General features: G+C 40.8%; 1 protein-coding gene across 12 annotated transcripts in view; it reads left to right on the top strand.

Annotated features, from left to right (window-relative positions):
* Nucleotides 1-22337, top strand: part of TMEM156 (transmembrane protein 156) — a 59250-nt gene extending 36913 nt beyond the window's left edge. For 10 of the 12 annotated variants that reach the window (XM_027599737.2, XM_027599741.2, XM_027599740.2 and 7 more), the window contains 6 exons: nucleotides 524-784; nucleotides 3248-3367; nucleotides 5282-5515; nucleotides 11967-12053; nucleotides 19376-19478; nucleotides 22177-22337. In XM_027599737.2, the coding sequence (XP_027455538.2) occupies nucleotides 524-784; nucleotides 3248-3367; nucleotides 5282-5515; nucleotides 11967-12053; nucleotides 19376-19478; nucleotides 22177-22189 (818 nt within the window). In that variant the 3' untranslated portion in view covers nucleotides 22190-22337. The remainder of the gene's footprint in view (nucleotides 1-523; nucleotides 785-3247; nucleotides 3368-5281; nucleotides 5516-11966; nucleotides 12054-19375; nucleotides 19479-22176) is intronic. The other 2 variants (XM_027599739.2, XM_027599748.2) reach the window with 2 other exon arrangements.
* Nucleotides 22338-23510: the final 1173 nt, after the last annotated feature.

The raw sequence follows: 23510 nt of genomic DNA, 5'->3' as shown, positions 1-23510 counted from the left end.
AAGGCTTGGCAACTCCAGATGCTATTTCTCTGCCTCCTGGAAATGTAGGATAGTGCATTGATAAGTTATGTCTGTTACTATGTCTGTGTAACATACTACCTTGAAACTCAATGGCTTAAAACAATGGCAAACATTTCATTCTTTTTTTCCCTTTCCTTGTGTTCTTTCTGCCCTCCGCCCCTCCTCTTCCTCCTCCTCCATCTCCTTCTTCTCTGGTCGGCCAGGACTTCGGAATGGGCGTAATGGGGGCATTTCTGGCTTGGAGCATTATAACCTGTCCCACAGATCATCAGGGAAATGTCTATATTTTCTTTGAAATGCTCCAATTCTATTTCAACCCCACTCTTATCTGGTTTTCACAATCTTAAAAAAATGTAGGCACTTTGATCGTTATTTTTAGTGCAGTGAACTTATTTTGACTTTTTTTTTTGTAGAGGAAGGATGGTATTTAGTTTTGAGTGGTGTGTGGTTTCTTACTACGCATTACTATTTTGCAAGTAACATTTTCTTAATCTCTTTCTAGTTCTTATCATGAAAGGATCAACGGAAGTGAAGGCAAATGATTTTCGTTCACCTTGTCAACATTTTAACTTCACTGTAGCTCCTATACTTGATCCCTTGGAAGAATATAACATTACTTGTAATCTAAAAACCCACATGAGAAGGCCAGCAATCATGGAGGAAGATTCACCCAAGGAAAAGTCTATGAACCACACTTGTAGGACTATGGAATACCTGAATAATTGTACACATCTTTCCTTGCACCTAGAAATGGATGTCAAAAGTAAGTATTTAAGGAAGTTAGAGGAAAAAGAGAATTGGAAACAAAGTTAAATAAAGGCTAACACATTAACTTCATTAAAAGTTAAATATTTGAAAAATTTTGTTGTTGCAATAATATGACTGGGAAGAACGCTAGTCCTTTTATCTGTTCATTTTTTCTTTCAAAATCTGCTTTTCCTGAGGTCTAGCTGGACTCAGAAGCAGAGGAGGCATCTGTGGGTTGTGATTTGAGGGACACTAGAAAGACCTCAGAGTAACTTTGGACATGCCTATTAGCTGTGCTTGAAGCAACACTACCACACCTGGGTATTAAAGGCTGAAATTTATTTTTAAATATAAATATCCATGTACATTGTGACGGGCTATTAAAATCATATTTTGAATTGACTTATATCTTCTCCTAGAGTCAAGAACCAGGACTGAATAAAATGGGATTTTTGATAGAAAGTCATGGAGATAGGCAGGGTGCCGATGAGGCACTTTGGGTCACCGGATAGGTCTGAGGGAAAGGTAGGCATCCAAAAGATCAAAATCACATCTATCTTACTTCTAAAGCTTATTAGCTTCCTCGACACCCTCTTCGGAATTACCACGGTTGATCCTTTCTACTAAGCGGTGTGCCCCACTTTACCTAGAAAGTCTATTTTGGAAGAGTATTTTATGATATAACCACTTAATCCGTGCCTACTGTATGCCAAGCAATATGCTAGCATCAGGGATCCAAAAACAGATGAATGTAAAACAATTGAGCATGTGCATCTGGTGTTAACAGGTGCAATGGTAGAGTCAGTTGCTGGGCTTTGGGATCTTCCAGACATATGGAAACCTTTCCTATTGCCTTAGAATGCTTTTTTTTTTTTTAAAGCTTTACTTTTTTTAAAGGTAATTATTTAAAAAATATTATAATTTCAAGCAAATTAGAAAAATTATATTCATTTGCCACGTGTAGAAGATTTAAAATTTCCTTATATTTTACTCGGCTGGGCAGAGACTAAGTCGATCTCCCTTAAAAGCCCTGTCCAGCAGGGGGTGAAAGTAAATTTAGTCCAATCTGGTAAATTTACTCTGGAACAGTAATTTAAATTGTCTCTTCAGATTTTTTTTTTCAGATTCCTGTCTGTTCTCCCTTGCTCCTCTCCAAGATGACTGCCGGGATGGGGGGTAGGTGGGCAGCTGGGCTGTGGGGACACATACTCTTCTGCTTTTGCGCTGGTGCTTGGGTGGGTGTTCTGGCTGGCCTGACCCCAGCTGTGCACATTCTGCTGTTGCTATATAAAGTTGGTGAGTGCATGGCTCTTTTTTCATAGCTTGATCATCAGTGCCCAATGACACCTTGGTCATTGGGCCCACTGTGGCTCTTGCTGGCACTCTAAGTCTTCTATTCCAGTTAACGAACTGCATACTTTTAATTTGCTGAGCGAGGAATGCAAGTTTGCAGCTGAATGGCATGGGATGATTTTGGGAAGGCTGAGTGCTGCCATCCCAGTCAACTTTTACCTTTTCTGCATTCTGCCTCTTTTCTAAGTAAATGTTGGATGGCTATATAATGTACATCTGCCCATGGGGGTGGGTCCCTGTGAAAGGGGTACCCAGATGATGAACCTCACAAGGGCAATAATCCAAGGGTATAAGCAAGTTATATATCCTGCTAACTTTGAGAAAGTGCTGTATTTTGTGTACAAGGAAGAGGGTACATAGGGTGGCTTGGGAAGACAGTAGACAGTTATGTCTTGGACATGATGAGGTCACCTTCCATTATGTCACTGATTCCTAGGTCTGCTGGCCACTGTATCTTTATGGGAGCAAAGGAGATGGTGCTAAACGATTGCTGGATGGGGACTATCCTTCCCATGTGCCTCACTGTCATTTGAATGAACAAGTTTTTACCTAGGGTTACTGTGTGTTTAATGAATGTGTGCACCTGATCGGATCCTTGCAGTGAGAGTCTGTGCAGAAAGGGGTTCTGAGTATTCATCTGCATTGGCCTTTTATATGGCTCAGTCCAACCTTTTCTCTTTGTATGTCTTTTTTCTTTCCTCTCCATCTTCCTTACACTCTTATCTCTTTGTCGATTTGAGGGCATAATTTTTGACTGTGTGGCCCAGGGCCACCGTTGTTATTTACAAATGGCCCTGATTCTGAGACTCAGCTTGTTGTAATCTGAGCTTAGTGATAGCAACCACAAGGAAACTAACACCTACATGACCTATAAGTGAAATTAATCCTAGAGTCTTGGGATCAAAGGGATCCCTGGAAGATCCCTGGTCAAATTTCTTCATTTAATACACTCACTTAACATATCAGGGAAGAAATCAGGAGGGCAAACGACACTATACCAGGGATGATTTTATGTGGAGCTTTTCGGTTAAGGCCAAAATATGTAGTAGAACACCACCACATCACCATATGGCTTCTCTCTGTTGCATCATTTTATTGTATTTTTATAGTATTTTTTTCTTTGCAGATTTCACTTGTTCCATGAAGATCACTTGGTATGTTTTAGTTCTAGTCGTTTTTATATTTTTTCTCATCCTCACTCTCCACAAAATACTTGAAAGCCACAGAAGAATGTGGAAATGGCGGAGTAAGTATTGAGGAAAAAAATCCATTGCTTGGGACAGTCCAGTTAGGATCTTCTCTATAGATGTACGTTCTTTTTCAATTTCAATTTATCATTTATTGAGCACCTACTGTGTGTAAGTGGCAGTTCTAGGTAACCCGGGGAATATAAGCATAAGTGAGACACAGTGTCAGCATTCAAGGAGGTTCATGTGTTTTTGTCTACTTAGACAAGCGAATAGCAGGGGAGGCAGGGCAAGGAGCTGAAAGGGGCTGGAGGTTGAGCAGAGGCTTAGTGGAAGTGAAGGGAGAAGAGAGGTAGAAGAATAGGGTGGTGATCAAGAATTTCAGAGTGGGAGATCATGAACAGGGTGGCTCTGAGTGATGAGTGGGAGGAGTCAATCTTTAATAGGTGTAAGGGTGTCAGTAGATTTTTGGCGGGGTGGAGCTATAATGTATAATTGGAAATCAGGCAATGGGGGTGATATTAAAAATATTGAGTATGACCCAGGCATCCACCTATCAGGATGGACATTGACTTATGGCCCTAGTGGTGTGTACCCACGCATATACCAACCCCTCTGGTGTGTAACCCATGCATATATTGGCTGAACATCAAACCTGAGGAAGAGGGGGGAGGGGTAGAGGGCGAGGGAGAGAGAGAATCTTGAGCAGACTCCACGCCCAACACAGAGCCCCACACGGGGCTCCATCTCATGACACTGAGATCTCAGACCTGAGCCAAAATCAAGAGTCGGACGCTTGACCGACTAAGCCACCCAAACGCCCCTGTTGCAGGTATTTCTAAGAGCAGTTTCATATCAAGTCTTGCCATTGATACCTTAGAATATAAGGCTAATATATAATAACATCATCAATATTATATATTTGTAGAAGAGCCATTTTCAGAGCGTTTTCACAAGGTTTTTTTTTTTTAATTAGATTCTCCAAGTACTTAAACAGGGTGTGTACTATTATTTTCACTTATGGATGGAAAAAACCCCTGAGCCATAGAGAGATTAAGTGGTTTTTCCAAAGTTATATAGCTAACAAAAGGTCAGAGTCAAGACCTAGGGTCTTTCTAGTTTTAAAAATTATATTAGTTTAAATAAAAATGTTATTTGCAAATGTTGCACATTTTTTAGTTTCTTCATCCACTTTTCCATATAACTGCATGTGAGGAAAGAGAGACAGAAGCCAGTTAGAAAAAACCATCTAGAGGGGCACCTGGGTGGTTAAGTGGCTGCCTTCGGCTCAGGTCATGATCCCAGGGTCCTGGGATCGAGCCCCGCATCGGGCTCCCTGCTCAGCAGAGCCTGCTTCTCCCTTTCCCTCTGCCTGCCGCTCTGCCTACTTGTGCTCTCTATCTCTTTGTCAAATAAATAAATAAAAAATATCTTTAAAAAATAAAAAGAAAAAACCGTCTAGAAAGCAATAGTGGAGAGTGAACCTTTTATGAACATCCACCCAAATGACAGGCTTAGTGGCTTTTGAAGGCTTGCCTTACAAATCCAAGCGTATAAAGTAATGAAACATGTCACACTATTTAGGACATTAAATATTATTAAATATTAAATATGCATTAAATATTCTGTATATGTCTATGTATATTAATGTAAGCAATATAATATTCTATACATAAGAGCTGGTGCTTCTCATTAGGGGAGACGGCATGATAGCATTTAGGGTAGTGGAGAAACCACTTGTTTTAGAAAGATCCTGTGTTTGCTCATGGAAAATAACTTCATGAGGAAAGCCCTTAATGTCTTGTTACTTCTGGCCCTGTTGTGAATGGCCCATTTTCCTTGGTAATCCTTGGAATCAACATGGGGAATATATATTAAGAATGTGCTTTTTATCATTTAAATATTTCATTTCTTTTCTTGGAATAGGTCATAAATACAAACCTACCTCTGCTCTCTCTTTTTTTTTTTTTAAGATTTTATTTATTTATTCATGAGAGACAGAGAGAGAGAGAGAGAGGCAGAGAGAGAAGCAGGCTCCCAAGGAGCAGGGAGCCCGATGCGGGACTTGATCCCAGGACCCTGGGATCATGACCTGAGCCCAAGGCAGACGCTTAACCATCTGAGCCACCCAGGCGCCCCTACCTCTGCTCTTTTAAGAGGACAGGATTCCGAGAAACTGCGAACATTGAATGTGCGGGTTATTTCAGGTGAGTTTTGTGACGTGCCAACAGAGCACGGCTTTGAGAATCCCAGTCCTTCACCGTTTTCACTATAGACCCAAGATCGAATGATCTAAGCTCATTTAAATTAGCCTTGTATCTGGAAGAAAGGATCTGTGGGCAAATGAAATCTAGTTTAATATGTCTTATTATCAGGGGACAGTTACGATCAAAACTAGCTCCTTAAATAATGGAAAGTTTGCCTAATTGGCAAGAAGAAATTCATGTGAGTAGGCAGAGGAGAGAAAGCAATAAGGAAGAACCCTCAGATTTATTTTTAAATGAGACAAGATACCATTATTCCTCGGAATTGCAAGAAGTAATTGCAGAGTGGGCATGGCTTTTTTTGCTGGAGCTTTCACTTAGCAAAGGGTGTCATTGTGTAACGAGAACTTCTAATAGCCCCAATTAAAAAGTCCCCTGTCCTCTCCCGAGAAACAGAAATGGAAGAAGGGAACCCTAATTAGAGCAGCTAAGGGAGCTGTTAGCACAGACGCTGTGGTTCGATCTCCTAATTGCAAAGCCTCCTTCTGAATTCAAGCTGTCAAATCATATTAAAAAGGAAGAGAGGGAGATTGGGACGCGGGCAAAGTGCTCTTCTTCATCAGGAAGATGTCATCTCCTCGACTCTGTGCAAACCGCGGCATGATGAGTGATGTTTCTACAGCTCCTTGCGTCCAGCTGGTGAGCAGGCTCCTTCAGACTTTGTGAGACGTCAGATAAGGAGGCTTCAGGTCTGGTGTCTAAATGGTTTCCAAAAAGGCAAGGACGGTGAACCAAGCCCGAGGCGCCCCCCACAACTGCATTGTAGCCACATGCAGATCTGCACACCGTTTCACTGGGAACTCTGCTCCCAAGGCTTTTCTTATCTATTTAAATTAGCAGGGACTCAGACCCCTAGCTTGAGGAAAAATGGGATTGCGTGCACCTGAAGGACTCAATTTTAAAAAAATTCGGACTTTTTGTTCTCCGCGTTAGCAGTATTCACTGATGGCTAATAATAAGCAGTAGCTGAGTGATCATTTGATACCAGCTAAATGTGGAGAACGTTGATGGAAGTTTTGTGTGGTCAGTGACAGTTTTGTTTGATTAATGGCATTAAAATCAGAAGGTTGTTTCCAATGCCCAAATTCATCTTTATAGGGAGAAAACGGCATTTCCCCTGTTCTTCCCTCTTACGTGGGCCCCAGGCCTGACATCCATGCACTGGGAATGTTTCAACCTAGTTCTGCTGAGCCTTTTCAGTGGCCTCGGGAATCCTGATCCTTGCTCTTTTCAAGACATAATTTTGAGCACTGCAGCTTTGAGAAAAAGTCCATAGTCCCCCTGTCAACTCATATAATCGGGGGAATCACAAATTTAAAGTACTGGTTAACCACAAGACTAACCTCACAAGTTGTATTTATGAGCCTTTGATTTTCATTCACCAGAGGAAACGGACTCGGCCATTAACCTAGATGCAATTCCCCCCCCCCCTCCTATTATAAGTTGCTCTTTCTGAGAGAGAAATGGGAAGGAAATAATGTCTCCCTCAAGTGCCGTTTTTAAGGCCTCTCTTTGTCATGATCGATTATAGGCCGCAGTGAGAACGTAAGGAGAAAACGCGCCAGCATGGTCCTCTGGCAGAGCAGTAACACGAGTACAAAACACGGTTCAAAGGGAGCAGTGACTACAGTCCCATTCAGCAAAGCAGCTTGCTGTTGTCTCAAGCTGTATGTTCCAGAATGTCCCTCAGGTTGTTCATGTATTACAAACGAAGTGTTGTTACACACGCTCACGTGGAGGTAGACAGGCTCACACCCTCAAAAGGATGAGAGAGAAATAAAGCGGGATGACCCAGACCCTGGCCCCATGTCTCAGATCACAGCGAACATGGGCAGAGTAAGGCATCTCCTCCCTGCAGAAAGCAGTGTCACAAAGAATCAAATCCCAAGCTTCAACAGGACTCCAGTATTTTCTTCCTTGCTTTGAGAAGCGTGCTGGCTTCTGTTGCCTGTCTTGGCATGAATCTACTTTACGTTTTATTCAGTCGACTGTTATCTTCACACAGGTGATGATTCTCTTATTCAGCTTTGGATCCTGGTCCCCAGCATAATTTCTGGCACATAGTTTGTGCACAAAAGCTTGTTAAATCACACAAAGCTGAAGGGGAAATGAGGATAGAGTCAAAAAGAGCAGATGAGCAAGGAATTTATCTTGGGGTTTGGGAAAGATGAAAACAAACAGCCAGAGAGTGATCAGAGGGCACATAACTGGACTTCATTAAAGAATATATAACTCTACAGAGTTGCCAAGGACGTCAAAGAATCATGGAATACATCGGCCATCTTGAAGAAGAGATTTGGAGAACTATGCAAAAGGCAATTTGAAATGTATCCCTGGAAACAGTGTTTGAAGGGTTGGTCACGTTGGGAGACCAAAGTCAGGGGCAGGAGCAGTGAACTAGGACCCCAATCGCTGGATACAAACAAGAGCAATCAACTTGGCTGGCTTGGCCGAGAGGAAACCTATTGGAAAACTGGCAGGTAACCCGTAGAAACACCAGGAAGGTTAAGCATTCAGAGGTTGGAAAATGAACAGGAGTTAAAGGGGGCCAGGCAGCCAAGAGTACAGCCAAAGTCACCATGGGAATGGTCTGGTGGTGTCACCACCGCTGGACATTCCTCTGAGCTTCCAGAGCTACACCCTTTGACCTTCCAGCTTTGCATCACTGTCCAGGATGGCGAGCCCCAAGGAAGGGTATCTGGCTGACTGAGGGCAGGCCACAGATTGGTACTCTGGGTGCCAGGAAGCAGGGAGAGGGAATATCTACCCCTCTGGCTTCCTGCATCTTTGAGAGCACCCCAGAGATGGCCTCATGTTGGAGAGCCAATAACTAAATATCTAGGACGCCAAGTATCCAGGACTAGAGCTTCCACTGACTCCTGGTGCTTGGGTCAGTGAAGGGGCTCGTTTCATCTCTCCCCTCTATGTCCACTAAACATGGTGAAATCTTGAAAACTTGAAATTCTTCACCTTCAACTACTCAACCAAAATCTGTTGAACCCCAACTCAGGATCAGGCATTATGCTACTAAGCATTGATAAGACAGTGGCCCGGACCAGCACAGTCTCTGCTTTCACGGAGCTGATGTCCCCGTTAGGGAGATTCTCACCCCGCTCCCCGCGCCCATTGCCTTAGAAGAAGGGAAACCTAATTAGACTATACACATTCATTAGGCGACTTTCACAGACAACATTTTATCTCATTTCACAAGAATCTCGCTTTTTTCCTGATGCCAAAACCTGGAACTAAGAGAGTTTAAGTAATTGACCCACAGCCTGTTCCTGGCCGAGTCGGGTTCAAACTCAGATCTGTCCAGTGGGCTTTCTGGCAAAGCGCTTACGGGCTGTGGTGAACTGGGGAATTTACTCGTGCTGGTTCAAGCCACAGATCAAAACTCACCTTGTTCTTTTACAGTTAACACTGGAAACCGAGATGAAACATTTTCTCTACGCTGTAGAAGGTTGTAGGAGCTTGTGTGTGACAGTGTGAGTCACCCTCAGAGTGACATTTAGCATTAGTGAAATATTTTTTGCAGTTAATGTGGGTAGGTTCTTAGGGACCGCGAAGGAAAGAAAATGGATTTTTATTGTGAAAGAGAATTACTAAATGCCAAAAGGAAGTGGATGACCCAGTAATTTGTATTACCCCAAAATATAACTAATGGCAATGTAAAATTATAATTTGCAACATGTTTACGGCCAGCATAATGAGGACTAAGCCGGTTTCAATTTTCAGCAGGAGAAGATAAATTGCTCGTGCCAGATGTCCCACAACCAGGCAAAATAACATGGAAATTTAATTTTTACTTGCTTAACTATAATATTTATGACTCAGAGTACAGATTTGGGTTCATAAAACAGTAAAGGTTGGAGCCATCTGCTTGATTACAGAACAGAGCAGAATGCAGAGGGTGACTTTTTTTTTTTAAGATTTTTTATTTATTTATTTGACAGAGAGAGAGAGAGACAGCGAGAGAGGGAACACAAGCAGGGGGAGCGGGAGAGGGAGAAGCAGGCTCCTGGCTGAGCAGGGAGCCCGATGTGGGGCTCAATTCTAGGACCTTGGGATCGTGACCTGAGCCGAAGGCAGACGCTTAATGACCGAGCCACCCAGGCATCCCTGCAGAGGGTGACTCTTGATGCAGGAAGAATTTCTTAAGAATCTATAGGCAGAATATGATGATTTGTTCTAACTCATCCATTGAATGCCATTATGCGATAGCCTTTTGTGCTAGGTCTGGAAGACCTGATGATAAAACATATACAGATCAACATCTTCTCCAATCTTTGTGCAGATTCTCCCCACATGGAGCATCCTGCCTCCCATACCCCTCCCTGCAGACCTGCCCTCCTCCTACCCTGCCTTTGTCTAGTTCACCCCAAGCCTTGCTTCTGATCTCAGCTTGACTGACCCTTCCTCAGGGGAGTCATATTGGACCTCCTAGACTAGGTCAATCCCCTTCTCACACATCCTCAGAACACCACACAGCTCTCTCTGTGCCAATTGTCACTACTGTTATATATTATATATGTGTGTTATTATTGGATTGACGTGGCTCCCATGAGCCACTGAGCCCCTGGAGATCAGGGACTCTGCCTGATAATATTCATTACCACATCCCCAGCTCGTAGTGCAGTGCAGATGAGGGCACAGAGTAGGTACCTAATAAATATTTGTGAAGTAAATACACCTCTACATGGACTATGCAGAAAGAATGCCTGCTGCTGTCTTACAAAGACCCTTCAAAACCTTCCCCCCCCAACCCAATTATAACTTTTAAACTCTTCATCAGCTTCATTCCTTGGAGTGCTAAGGATAGCCTCAGTGTGAATGAGCTGGGAGCTGAGACAAGGGCTCAGAAAACTGGCAGCTGTCTGTTCTCTTTAGTTGTTAATTCTAGGTAATTTTGCAGTCATGTACTTTCCCACCCTCATCTGATTTTCACACTGGCCAGATTTGGAACAGCTGAATGGTTTTAGGATCACTGTTAACGATAACAGATGGAGCTCTGAACGTAGTAGAAAGTTGGCTCCTTGAATAATGGAAATCTATTTTAAGCTACCATAATTGGTTCTATTAGCCCCAAAAAGCAACTAGCTATCTTGGGCTTGCACAAAACGGCCCAGGTTTTTATGTGATGCAAAGGTCAGAATGATGAATAGCAATGTTGAAGTTCTGCATTCGTAGGGCAATAAGAAGAAATAGGTCTACGGCCATCCCACCCTGAACGCACCCGATCTCGTCTGGTCTCGGAAGCTAAGCAGGGTCGGGCCTGGTTAGTACTTGGATGGGAGAAGAAATAGGACTGGAAGGGTTTTTGGAAGCCAGATTAGAGAACTGACTAAGAATCACCAAACCATTTGAAAACGTCCGCATCCACTTTGACTATAGTAATCTGTGAAGATTAACGTGAATTCCTTCATCTCTGGAAAAGCTCTTATAAGGAGAGCAAGTACTTTGTGGGCAACAGTATAGACATTATTGCTATTGTCACCACGGAATCATGGCTGAATCTCCCAAAGTACAGGGAAGGGAAGGAAGTGCTGAGGTCCCCACTTCCAAGGTCAGCCATCCATAGCCCACCCTTGCTGAGCGCATATTTGGGTCCTACCCAATTTCGAGCAGGCCCCTCAAGTGGGCTTAAAAAGGCGCTTGGAAAAATACTCTGTCTTGCACTTGGTGGTGTGGAAAGTACATCAAAATACACCTTAATTACCTCATTTACCCTTACCTTTAGTTTCTTCCTTGTAGCTTCAAGGCAGCCACACGGGCTTTGCTAAAGTCACGAGGAAGTTCAGGCATCAGTACACACGGCTGAACCTTTAAGGAGAAGGCGCAGGGCGAGACCAGGGCCCTGCGGGGGCGGGGTGGCGCGGGTGCTGCCTGGCTGCTCCCCCCGCAAGGCAAGGCAACACAGAGGCCTCACGTTGGTGAATATACCTGGTCTGAAGCCTTCCTTCAGGCCTGCGGGCTCAGCCTCCTGCAATGGCGGCCCACCAAAAAAGATCCACTGTGTGATCCAGCTCACAAAACAGGTTTATAAGAGCAGAAGGCAATACAGTTGAGAGAAAATATGGGCCAAAACACTTCTGACAACTAACACGTGTGCCCTCTCTGCTTAGACAAAACCATGTGGGAAGTTGAATCACCGCCAAGGCTTGTTTGGGAGGTCTTAAAGGTAGAGCCCTTTGCCAACACAGTTTGAAAGGCCTTCCTCCCCATTTTAGGGGTAGCCTGATTGGCTCATTTAACACAGCACTTTTCACACTTAATAGGCTTTGGCTTGGGAATGATTTCTGAAGATAACTTTGCACATTTCTGTTGTGATTATGAGTTGATTTTATAGACCAACTCTCAGAGGACAATCTTATTTTTCTTATTCCCAACTTCCTAGGTGGCACCCCAGAGTTGACTTCTTGCCCTGCTTGTACCCACACATTTTTATTAAGGAAGATGAGGCACAAAGAAGTGTGCCTCCAAGGTTGGTTCTGGGGAATATAGTGCATAAAATACAGTCTTTGTACACGAGGAGGCAGACAGTAAGCAATTACAACAAAATTGGGTAAATTCACCGTTGGGATCATATATAGTATGGGTATCTAGCCCTGTTTACCACTCCTTGTTCTGTTTTTGTTTCTAGCTATTTTAACTTTCCAATTTCATAACTAAGTAGAGCTGAACAAGTAGTTTTGGAAATACAAATATAAAAAATTGATGGGGCAAATTCTCTAAGCAGCCAAGAGATCCTGGCTAGGATGAAGAGGTTTTAGATGTACCTTCACTGTGGGAGGTGCACCTTGTCTTTGACATGAAAATCATCAGGAACAAAGTGAAGAAAACACCTTGCAAGTGTCCATGACTCAGTGGGAATCAAGAATTACTTTGGAAGGATGAATTGAGGTTAGATGCCAGATGTCATAGATAAAAAACACTTTTGAAAAATGATAGAGATCTAGAAAAAAAAAAAAGAAGAAAAAGAAAAAGAAATATCAGAGGGCAACCTGGACGATGTCATGGGCATTGTGACAGGGGTTTATTCAAGAACATGCGGCATGGAGTCTTATTTTTAATCAAAGTTTCTACTGCTGGAAATTCATTTTGTTCTTTAGATTCAGCCAGGTCAAAACTCATCCTGAGGTTCTTTTTAATTTTTTAGGCTTTTCTGAGGTTCTTGAAAAAAAGTCAAAGAAATATTTGGTTCAGACCTTTGACAAATTCATGAATAGACTTCTGTGAAGTTTTAAAATATTCCTGGCTGCTTCTGCTGCCTTAACTAGTGTTGGTAAATTAATATTATTTGAAAGAAATTCTGTTTCCCAGTGTAAAACTAGAAAAATACCCCACCCATCTTAGCTATTCTGAATAGGGCATTAAAATGACATATATCCTACCTTTTTGCCTTTTTATCAATTTTTCAGAAGTTTTCCTAGTAGCATATAAGTTACATGTCCTTGGATACTAGGAGAAACAGAATATAATGCACCACTAGATAGTTATTTTGGACTAACCATCACTTTGACAGATAATAGCTTTCTGTAGTAAATTATGGTTATACCATATTATAAAACATCAGCAAACCAAATGAATAAGCAAATGATGAGCGGTTTAGCTTTCCAAGCAAAAGAGCTCTGTTAATTTTCTTTGGTAATTATTTAATTTCATGAGTAGGCTCTTTTGGTATTTTAACTTTAAAAAAACTGTCTCCAAATTTCAAATTCTGGACATGATAAGATACTTTGTCAGAGATTGTCCAAGCAATTATCTGCATGGTAAGTTCATTCTGAAGGCTTAATATGCATCAGAATCAACTTGGATGTCTGTACAATTTCAGGCTCCTGGACCATTTTGAAGGGAGATTATAATTCAGTAGATTTGGGACAGGGTTCTAGAACCTGCATTTTAAATTCAGCTTCTTGTGGTTTGCAGGCCAAGGGTCCGTTGATCACTTTATTTGTTTTCTATTGTTGTGTGACAAATTACCACAAATTTCATGGCTTAAAACACACCTTTGTTATTTCAGTTTCTGTGGGTCAGAAATCTGGGCATGGCTTTGCTGGATCTCAGGGTCTCACAAGGCTAAAATCAAGATGCGAGCTGGCCTATGTTCTTATATGGAGGCTCTACTCCCAAGCTCATTTAGGTTGTTGGCAGAATTCATTTCTTTGTGGTTGTATACTAAGGGCCCTGGGTTCTCACCGCCTGTCTGCCAGAAACTGCCTCAGGACCTAGAGGCCACCTGCAGACTTCTGCTACCTGGCCTTTCTAGAGACACTTCACAGCTCGGCAGTTTGCTTCTTGAAGTCCCACAAGAGATCCTCACTAACTTCCGGGAGGGCCCAGCCTTTTTTGTAAAGGCTTTTACCTCATTAGGTCGGGCACACCCAGAATGGTCTCTCTTTTCAATAACTCAATACAGCCGCAAAAATCTCATCTTTGCCATATAATGTAATCCAATCACAGGAGGGAAATCCCATTCATGGTCCTGCCCATGCTCAAGGGATGGGAATTACAAGGGGCATTCCACCAGGGGGTGGGAAGCTGGGGGGCTGTCTTAGAGTTCTGCCTACCACACCCACCCTCTGAGAAGCACAGATTTAGGAAGACAGAATCACAGCTTCCTAGGAACTTTCAGTGTGAGACAAATAGGGATGAGGGAACTAGCCCCGTAGATGTGGTTTGTACTTACTGACAATAAGGTAAAAATAAAGGATGCTAAGGGGATCCAGTGAAATGGGTCTGTGAGGAGGAGAACAAGGAGATGAGAGCTTTGTGTCGAGGTAAAGACTGGTCTCATTTTCTCATCTTTGTCCTAACCAGTCAGGAAAGCTCTGTCACTTACCGTTTAGAAGGCCAAATACTCTGTAAGAAGAAATTCTAGCTTTGGTGGTTATTTTAGCATTTCCATAGGAATGGAAGGGTCTTCAATGTCTGTGGAAATGGTCCCCAAAGGGCATCTATTCCTGTTCCTTAAAGAGCACTTGCTACTTTTTAACATCTCTAATTAAGATGGATAATTTTCTGGAAAAATTGACAAAACCTGATACCAGAAGAAATAGAAAATCTAAACAAAACAATTATCATAGAAGAAATAGGAAATTTGTCAGTTATCCCTGAAAAAGTAACAGAAAGAACAGTTCACAGGGGAATTTTGACCAGTCTCTAAAACACTGATATTTCCAATTGTATTTAAACTGTTACTGACCATAGAAAAGAAGGATGTTTCTTAATTCTATTGTGAAATAAACATTAATAACATATAAAGCTAAGAAAGATTGTGTCTAAAATGAAATCATTGAGCAATCTTACTCATGTATATCTATGCAAAAATTCTGAACAAATATTAGCAAAAGAATCCACTAGTATCACAGTATAAAAACATATATATATATATATATACATACATATACACACTCCTACTATGACCAAGAAGAGCTTATTCCAAGAATATAGGGAGAGTTCTCCATTAGGAGATATCTATTAATGTCACTCATATTAATAGATCAAAGGGAAAATTTGGTTATCTCTATACATCCTAAAAATGCACTTGACAAACTATAATGCCCATCCTTCATAAAACTCCCAATAAAAATAAGATAAATAGGTACTTCCTTAACATGATAACATATATCTGTCTCAAACAAAACCCCAGAATCATACTTACCAGGGAGACACTAAAAGCATGTCTGTAAAGCCAGGAATTTTCAAGAATGTCCACTGTTGCCACTTTACCTACCATTGTCCTGAAAGTACTGGTCAACACAATTAGGTAAGAGACAAAGATATCTGGTTAACAAATTGGAAAGGGAGGGGCGCCTGGGTAGCTCAGTCGTTAAGCGTCTGCCTTTGGCTCAGGTCATGATCCCAGGGTGCTGGGATCGAGCCCCGCATCGGGCTCCCTGCTTGGCAGGAAGCCTGCTTCTCCCTCTCCCACTCCCCCTGCTCTCCCTCTCCCGCTCCCCCTGCTTGTGTTCCCTCTCTCACTGTCTCTCTCTCTCTGTCAAAGTAAATAAATAAAACCTTAAAAAAAAAAAAACAAATTGGTAAGGGAAAATGATCACTTTGTGTACCTGGAAAATTTAAGAAAATTCTCTAAAAAAATTCTTTAAAAATAAAATTCAGTAAGAGACAAGGTATGAAATTAAGACAAAAATCAATAGCATTCATATCTTTATTTTTTTTAAAGATTTGATTTATTTATTTGACACAGAGAGAGACAGCTAGAGAGGGAACACAAGCAGGGGGAGTGGGAGAGGGAGAAGCAGGCTTCCCGCAGAGCAGGGAGCCCGATGTGGGGCTCGATCCCAGGACCCTGGGACCATGACCTGAGCCAAAGGCAGACACTTAATGGACTGAGCCACCCAGATGCCCCAGCATTCATGTCTTTTTTTTTAAATCATTTAAAAATATTTTATTTGAGGGTTTTAATAATTTCAATATTTAAGATTTTCCTTAATATTTAATTATTCTTTTTCTTTTAATAGTTAAATGCAAAGAGAATATACTGATCTTTTTTTAACATATACTGTATTATTTGTTTCAGGGATACAGGTCTGTGATTCATCAGTCTTACACAATTCACAGCGCTCACCATAGTACTTACCCTCCCCAATCTCCATCGCCCAGCCACCCCATCCCTCCCACCCCCCTCCACTCCAGCAACCCTCAGTTTGTTTCCTGAGATAAGAGTCTCTTAATCCCAGCATTCATATCTTTAAATAACAACCAGTTAAAAGATACTGCTGATTTAAAATAACCATAAAAGATAAAATAACTGGAATAAAATTAATATAAAGAACTACACAAAATCTTTCTAAAGAAAACCTCAGGGGTGCCTGGGTGGCTCAGTTGGTTAAGCGACTGCCTTCGGCTCAGGTCATGATCCTGGAGTCCCAGGATCGAGTCCCGCATCGGGCTCCCTGCTCAGCGGGGAGTCTGCTTCTCCCTCTGACCCTCTTCCCTCTCGTGCTCTCTCTCTCTCTCTATCTCATTCTCTCTCTCAAATAAATAAATAAAATCTTTAAAAAAAAAAAGAAAACCTCAGAAAAATCCTCCTGAGAGTCATAAAAATGACTCGAACAACAACAAAATGGTATATCATGTTCTTGAATACGAAAGATGAATATATAAAGTTATCAGTTCTTCCTAAATCATGAACAAGGTCATTTTAATATCCTAATGAAAAATAAGTTGTCACTAATAGCCAGGAAAAAATTGACATAGAAGAAGAAAGAGGAGAGGTATCCATTCCACCATGGTACTGGTACTTAAGTAGATGAAAATATCTAATGAGGGGCACCTGTCAGTTAAACATCTAACTCTTGATTTCGGCTCAGGTCGTGATCTCAGGGTCATGAGATCGAGCCCTGCGTCCAGCTCCCCCGCTCAGTGTGGAGTCTGCTTAAGATTCTCTCTCAAATAAATAAATAAATCTTTAAAAAATATATATCTAATGAAAAATTAGAAAGCTTAGGACTTGAGTAAATGATGAGAGTGGCATATCTAATCAGTAGGAAAGAGAAGGATTATTGAATGAATGGTATTGGGACAACTGAATAAGCATCTAGGAAAGAAGATTACCTTAATCCAGAGTTCACACTAATACTAAGGTAAATTTCAAATGAGTCAATAATTTTAATGTAAACATGAAAACATAAAAGTAATAGAAGAAAGAACGGTAGAATTAATTTATAACCACAAAGTAGGGCTTTCTACCCATGACACAAAATTCAGTTAAAAGACTGATAAATTTGACTACGTGCAAAATAATGTACACAGTAAAAACCATTAGCGAAAAGTTGTTTGCAATTCATCACATATGATAAGCAACATTTCCTAGTAAATAATAAATAAGGAAGTTCTAATAATTGACGGAGAGAAGACCATAACCCAGTAGACAAATGGGTAAAGGATATAAATGGACTGTTTATAGAAATGGAAATACAAATGGCTCTTAAACATATGAAAGCTTGTTTAGTCTCATTCACGGTAAATTCTCCCAAAAGAAATTTTTCTTTTGCTGTCTACTATGTTCCAATAATATTGGCCTTCTGGGTATAGGAGACACAGCAATGAGCCAAACAGAGATCTCTGGTCTCACTGAGCTTACGTTCAGGTGGAAATGCAAATTAAGGCTACACTGAAATGCCATTTTCATCTACCAGACTGGTAAAAGTCCAGAAGTTTGCCATCACACTCTGTAGCAAGGGGCGATAGGCCCTCTGCACTCTCATACTTTGCTAAGGTGAACAGGGAGGCTAAAGTGGTACAACTTCTATGATATGAAATTTGGCAATAACTATCAAAGTTACACATGCATAAGCCCTTTGAGCCAGCAATTCTATTTCTAGGAATTTCTCCTGTGGATTACTTACATAGGAGAGAAATAATGTATGTGCAATGTTTATTGCTAGTGTGTTTGCAATATTAGATTAGACACAATCTAATAGGAGGGTGTTTGAAGACAGGATGATACATCCATACTATGGAATACCAGGAAATTGTAAAAAAGAATGAGGAAGCATTTACGGGAAAAGATCTCTTAGACCATTAAATATACATACAAATATATGTATAGTATGCTACCAATGGTGTAAAGAAAGACAAAAAGAACATATGTACATATAAGTGTATAAATCTATCTATCATCTATATTTCTATCCACAAAAATCTAAAAACCTTGTTTGTCTGTGGCAAAGGAAGGAGAAAAGGGAAAGAATTATGTGATGTGGTAGAAAGCAGTTGTCTGTAGGAAGTGGGGTAAGAGGGAGACATTTTGCTGAATATCCCTTCATAGTTTATAAAATTTTAATCATGTGAATGTATCTCTTATTCAGAAAATTAAGTCCAAAAAATAAGTCTTTCTTATTAAATTTTTTTCTAATTAAAAGAATAAAACTCTGAGGGATGGTTTAACAGTATTTCTATTTTGGTAATCTGTACCAGTGTTTAATCATCTTCATGAATAAGAAGCATGATATTGTTTTTTTTAATGCATGTAGAAATTTTTAAAAATTAAAAAAAATTTTGATAAGCATCATAATCTTGATTACACTTAAACCTTCCTTTTTGATTTGTCTTCTTAGAAGCAGCTACTCAAACTTCTCTTTAAATTATAGGTCACCTCATTTCCATTCATGTCCAGGGCTTTGTATAAAAAGTAGAGACATCTGTGAAGCAAAAACCACATGTATTATGTAAAACTCAAGTTTCAATATAAAAACTAGAAAATCAAGGCCCCAGATCCCAGCAGAATGAAAGAGATACCATATGCCATGGGCCTGAAATTTCATCTCCTACCTTGAAGTCAGCTGCAGATAATATTAGAAGGATTTGATGTCACATAGTTCTAGAAAAGGAGGACAGATTAGAATTCATTTGATTTGGAACTTGGCTTCTTGGAAAATTGTCCCTGAAATCAAAGATGGTATTAATACAAATTCTTAGGGACCTATTCTAACAAAACGCAAAGAAAATATTTGCAGTCAGTTTCCATACTAAAGTTCCTTTCTTTCTACTTGGCATTGCACGCAAAAAATATTTTTCTCTACTTTGCTCCTCTAACTATGCATCAGGTCTAGAGCTCAGGAAGTGGGGGGAGAGGAGAAATGAAAGAAATAGAATTAAGAGAAATGGGTTAACGGTGTCACAGTTGTAGGCAGGAAATTTAGGGAGTGATGGAAACTGCCAATATCCTTGCTAGATGGAGGGCATGGTTCTCTTAGCACGTTGGAAAATGTTGTTATCTGTTTCTGCATTGCTATTGACAAAGCACAGACTAGAACAGCTCTCCTTCTTAAAAAATAGAGACCAAGCAGAGGCTGCCCTTGACTCAGGTCAAGAAAGTGCTTCCTCCAATACCGGAACTAGAAGTTACCTCCATGGTGCATCTGCAAGATCAGTATACACGGTAAGTGATGATTTGGCTTTACTGATGATTTGCCTTTGTTCATTATAAACGTGAAAGATCCAAGGAGGTACAATTTACCCCAACCTTCATTTCTATCTGGGAGTAGGAGACGAAAAGTGATGAACTTGCAAAAGCAGTTCAGATGAATTAGATGACATGAAATAAAATCACTATTTCTTCCAAGGTCTAAGAAGGACCAAAAAACAAATCTCTTAGTCTGTTAAACAGCATGTGCCCCTGAGATGACAGCTCATCCCTTGGCTGTTTCCTCAGGTTGGGTCATACATAATCCCAGCAGGCCAATCGTTTCAGTCGGCACATAAGAGAAGAGAGAATGTGAATTTATAAGCAGAACAACCCCTGACCTTCAATTACTGAAATTAAGAACTTCCCTCAATGTAACATCTGATGATCTAATTAATGTGCATTGATTTTCATGTACTTAAATCCCAAACTGTGGTCAGAAGTGTCTTAGAAATATTTTTCATTCATTCAACACATATTTATTAAGTAGCTGTTATGTTAAAGGCACTATAGACAGCTATTGTAGGGGGTATAAAAATTATAACAGAGAAGAGGGGAGACACTAGCATTTATCAGTATCCTTTTATTGTGCTTCATGGTGATAGGCTAGATCATTCACTTGTCTTTATTTTTTTTTTCAGTTTCAGGTGTAGAATTTAGTGATTCAAAACTTACGTACAATACCTGGTGCTCATCAAAAGTGCTCTCCTTAATCCCCTTCGCCGATTTCCCCATCCCCCCACCCGCCTCCCCTCTGGCAACCAACTTTGTTCTCTAGAGTTAAGAGTCTGTTTCTTGGTTTGCCTCTCTTTTCTCCCCCCCATATTTGTTTGTTCTGTTTCTTAAATTCCATATATGAGTGAAATCATATGGTATTTGTCTTTCTCTGAAAGACAAAATACGTCTTTGACTTATTTTGCTTAACACAATACTCTCTAACTCCATCCGTGCCACGCAAATGGCAAGATTTCATTCTTTTTTTTTTATGGCTGAGTAATATTCCAGTGTGTGTGTGTGTGTGTGTGTGTGTGTGTGTGTGTGTGTGTGTGTGTATACCACTATTTGTTCTTCATGATACATGATACCTAGGTAGTTATCAGTCAAGATTCTAGCAGGAAACTAATAGTATACTCAAATGGAATCATTTGAGGTGAGTTTAATAAAAGGTCTATTAAGTCAGGTTGTGGAAAAATCCAAAAGGAGAGTGCAGCACCCTCAAACTAGTCACAGTGGGGCTCTGCTGCTGTCCCTAAGACTAAAGGGGCAAGGAACCCAGAGAGACAGAGACAGAGACAGAGGCAGACAGACAGACAGACAGACACACACACACACATGCACACACACGCACGCATGCACACTGATGGACTATGTCGGGAGGGCTGCCTGATAGGGACTGTGACTTTTAGTCAAGTGACAACAGCCTGTGATTGCCCTGAAGAGAGAGAATATTTCACTTTGGCTGTTCTCTTTCCCCGATGTGCCAGTACTTACCATTGGTCAAACCCAAGCAGAGCTAGAGGACACTGGAGCTGGTTTGAGGCAGTTCATATAGATTGGCCTCCCAGGGTACCAAGCAGGGTGGGAAAAAAAAATGGAGTGCAGATCTAGAGAGGCAAAGGGATCAAGCACAGGTGGTTCAATATGTCAAACTGGAAACTAACTGCTAAGGATATATTTGTGTTCAGAACTAGAGAGAAGCAGGTCTTAGTGTTTGGGTCTTAGTGGAATCAGAGTCTGCTCTTGGCTCAGAAATTGCTAAGTAATCTAGACTAATGTAATCATAGAATTGTTTTAATGAAATATTATGCTTGATGCCTCTCATTCTGGTCCTCCTTGTTCAGGGATGCTTGACCTTGCATATGAAGAGATCCCCTTTGTTCATTCACCTAATGTTTTTTGAGCACTTACTGTATGTCCAGAATTCTGCTACTCATTGGCCAAATAACATGCAGTCAGTGGAGAAATCAGATTGAGGAGTCTTAATTCCAATAGAGAGTCACAGGGGCCTCAAGGAGCATAACGGAGAGACCCCCTCATTCAGAAGAAATGCTGCCTAGCATTTAGTATGTGTTCAATAAGTATACGTTGAATGGATGATTAAATCCCAACTTCTACGTCTCTTTAAAAGAAATTTGCATGAACACTTACACTTTCATTTTATAGAAAAGAAAATTAACCCAAACATACTGTAGTGACAGAAGCTCGAGGAGACCCTCTGTTCCCTGGGTCCTAGGCTGAGAAGTTTGTTACCACTAACCACAGAGTCTTCCTAGGTTTATAACGGAGGCTCCATTGCCTAACACAGGATTGGAAAGAGCTCTTAATCCGTGATATTGGGGAGCGCCTGGGTGGCTCAGTTGGCTAAGCACCTGCCTTTGGCTCAGGTCATGATCCTGGGCTCCTGGGATGAAGCCCGGCATCGGGCTCCCTGCTGAGTGGGCAGTCAGCTTCTTCCTCTGCCCCTTCCCCCACTCATGCTCACTCTCTTAAGCTGTCTCTTTCTCTCACAGATAAATAAATAAAATCTTAAAGTGATATTGGGAAGTTTTTTGGTATTCTTATAATACATAGTTTTAATAAATGATTTAAAAAATTATTCTCCACTAATTCTTTTCAGGTAATAGTTAACATTTTTGTGGTAATAATATTTGTCTTTTTTTTCTTCAATCTTCAGGGTATCCTTCTGAATTCCTCTGGACCATTTGGACTGAACCCTTTTGAAGAATACTCATAACTTCATTTTGGGAATGAGCTAACTAGTAAATATATGGGTCCAGCTGAGGATTCACAATAGGAAACAGTAGGAATGCTGACTGGTTGATGAAAACTGGCTCAAGAGCATTGATTTGACCCACGAGATCAAAGAAATGAGAGTTTTTTCAGGAAGCCGTCATGAGTCATGGAAAACAAGCTGATGAAACCCATGGAAACAACAAGGGAATGCTCACTGTCTTTGCTTATCTGTCATTATACAGCTTACAGTGGCCCCAAGAATTTGATTTTGAAAGGAACCAAAACCAGGGTCAAGGATGAAAATCTTTTCTCTCGTTCGCCCACATTGAAGATTCTAATTTGATGGGTTTTCCTATACAGATGGATTGTTTCTATTTGGCAAATTACTTAAGAGGGCCTGGGTTGTTCCTTTATACATTTGTTTGGATTTATAAATTTTGCCTCCTTTTGGCACTGAGGATGTTTTAAAAAATTTCAAAGATACCAAAATAAAATGAATTTAAGTGAAATACTAAATGAAACGAGTATTTAAATCTAATAGCAAAATGTTTCTTCTGATTCTTCTTGGTGTTTGTATTTTTCATAGCTATCACTGATGTCAAGAATAAGTATAGTTATTGGGGCGCCTGGGTGGCTCAGATGGTTAAGCGTCTGCCTTTGGCTCAGGTCATGATCCCAGGTCCTGGGATCGAGTCCTGCATCGGGCTCCCTGCTCTGCGGGAAGCCTGCTTCTCCCTCCGCCTCTCTCTCTCTCTCTCTCTGTCTCTCATGAATAAATAAATAAAATCTTTAAAAAAAAAAGAATAATTATAGTTATTAATTACAATAAAAGCTCATATAGACAAGAGGGCATCTCTCAACATTGAAAAATATAAAAATACCTTTCCAGAGTGAAGGTGGAATTTAATCTCCTGGCATCCTTATAAGGTTACACCTGCTTGTCTGAGCAGATTTCTAGAGTTTAACTGCAGGGTCAGATTTACTGTTAAGCAACCTAACCGGAATGAGTGATTCAGCACAAAGAGGTTTTTCCTGGTACTCTTTTTCTTTTCTTCCTTTTTGCTAGATCACAAACTGAGATTCTAACCATAACATTTAGGGATTGAAGATTTGGCAAATGGAATTCTGGTAGTCTCACTTTTTATTGTCTCTGTGAGCTTGATTAATAGGTGAGTCGGGCTCAGGTCTGGGATTATTCAGCAGGAGTTTAGGGGTATCACACTCCATGAGGGATGGATATTATACGATTTCTGAAAGGCCAAATTATTGTTTCCT

Source organism: Zalophus californianus, chromosome 2 (assembly GCF_009762305.2).
Source record: "Zalophus californianus isolate mZalCal1 chromosome 2, mZalCal1.pri.v2, whole genome shotgun sequence".
Classification (NCBI taxonomy): Eukaryota; Metazoa; Chordata; class Mammalia; order Carnivora; family Otariidae; genus Zalophus; species Zalophus californianus.
Note: the sequence above shows the minus strand (reverse complement) of the source record. Positions and strands in the feature narration are given on the sequence as shown.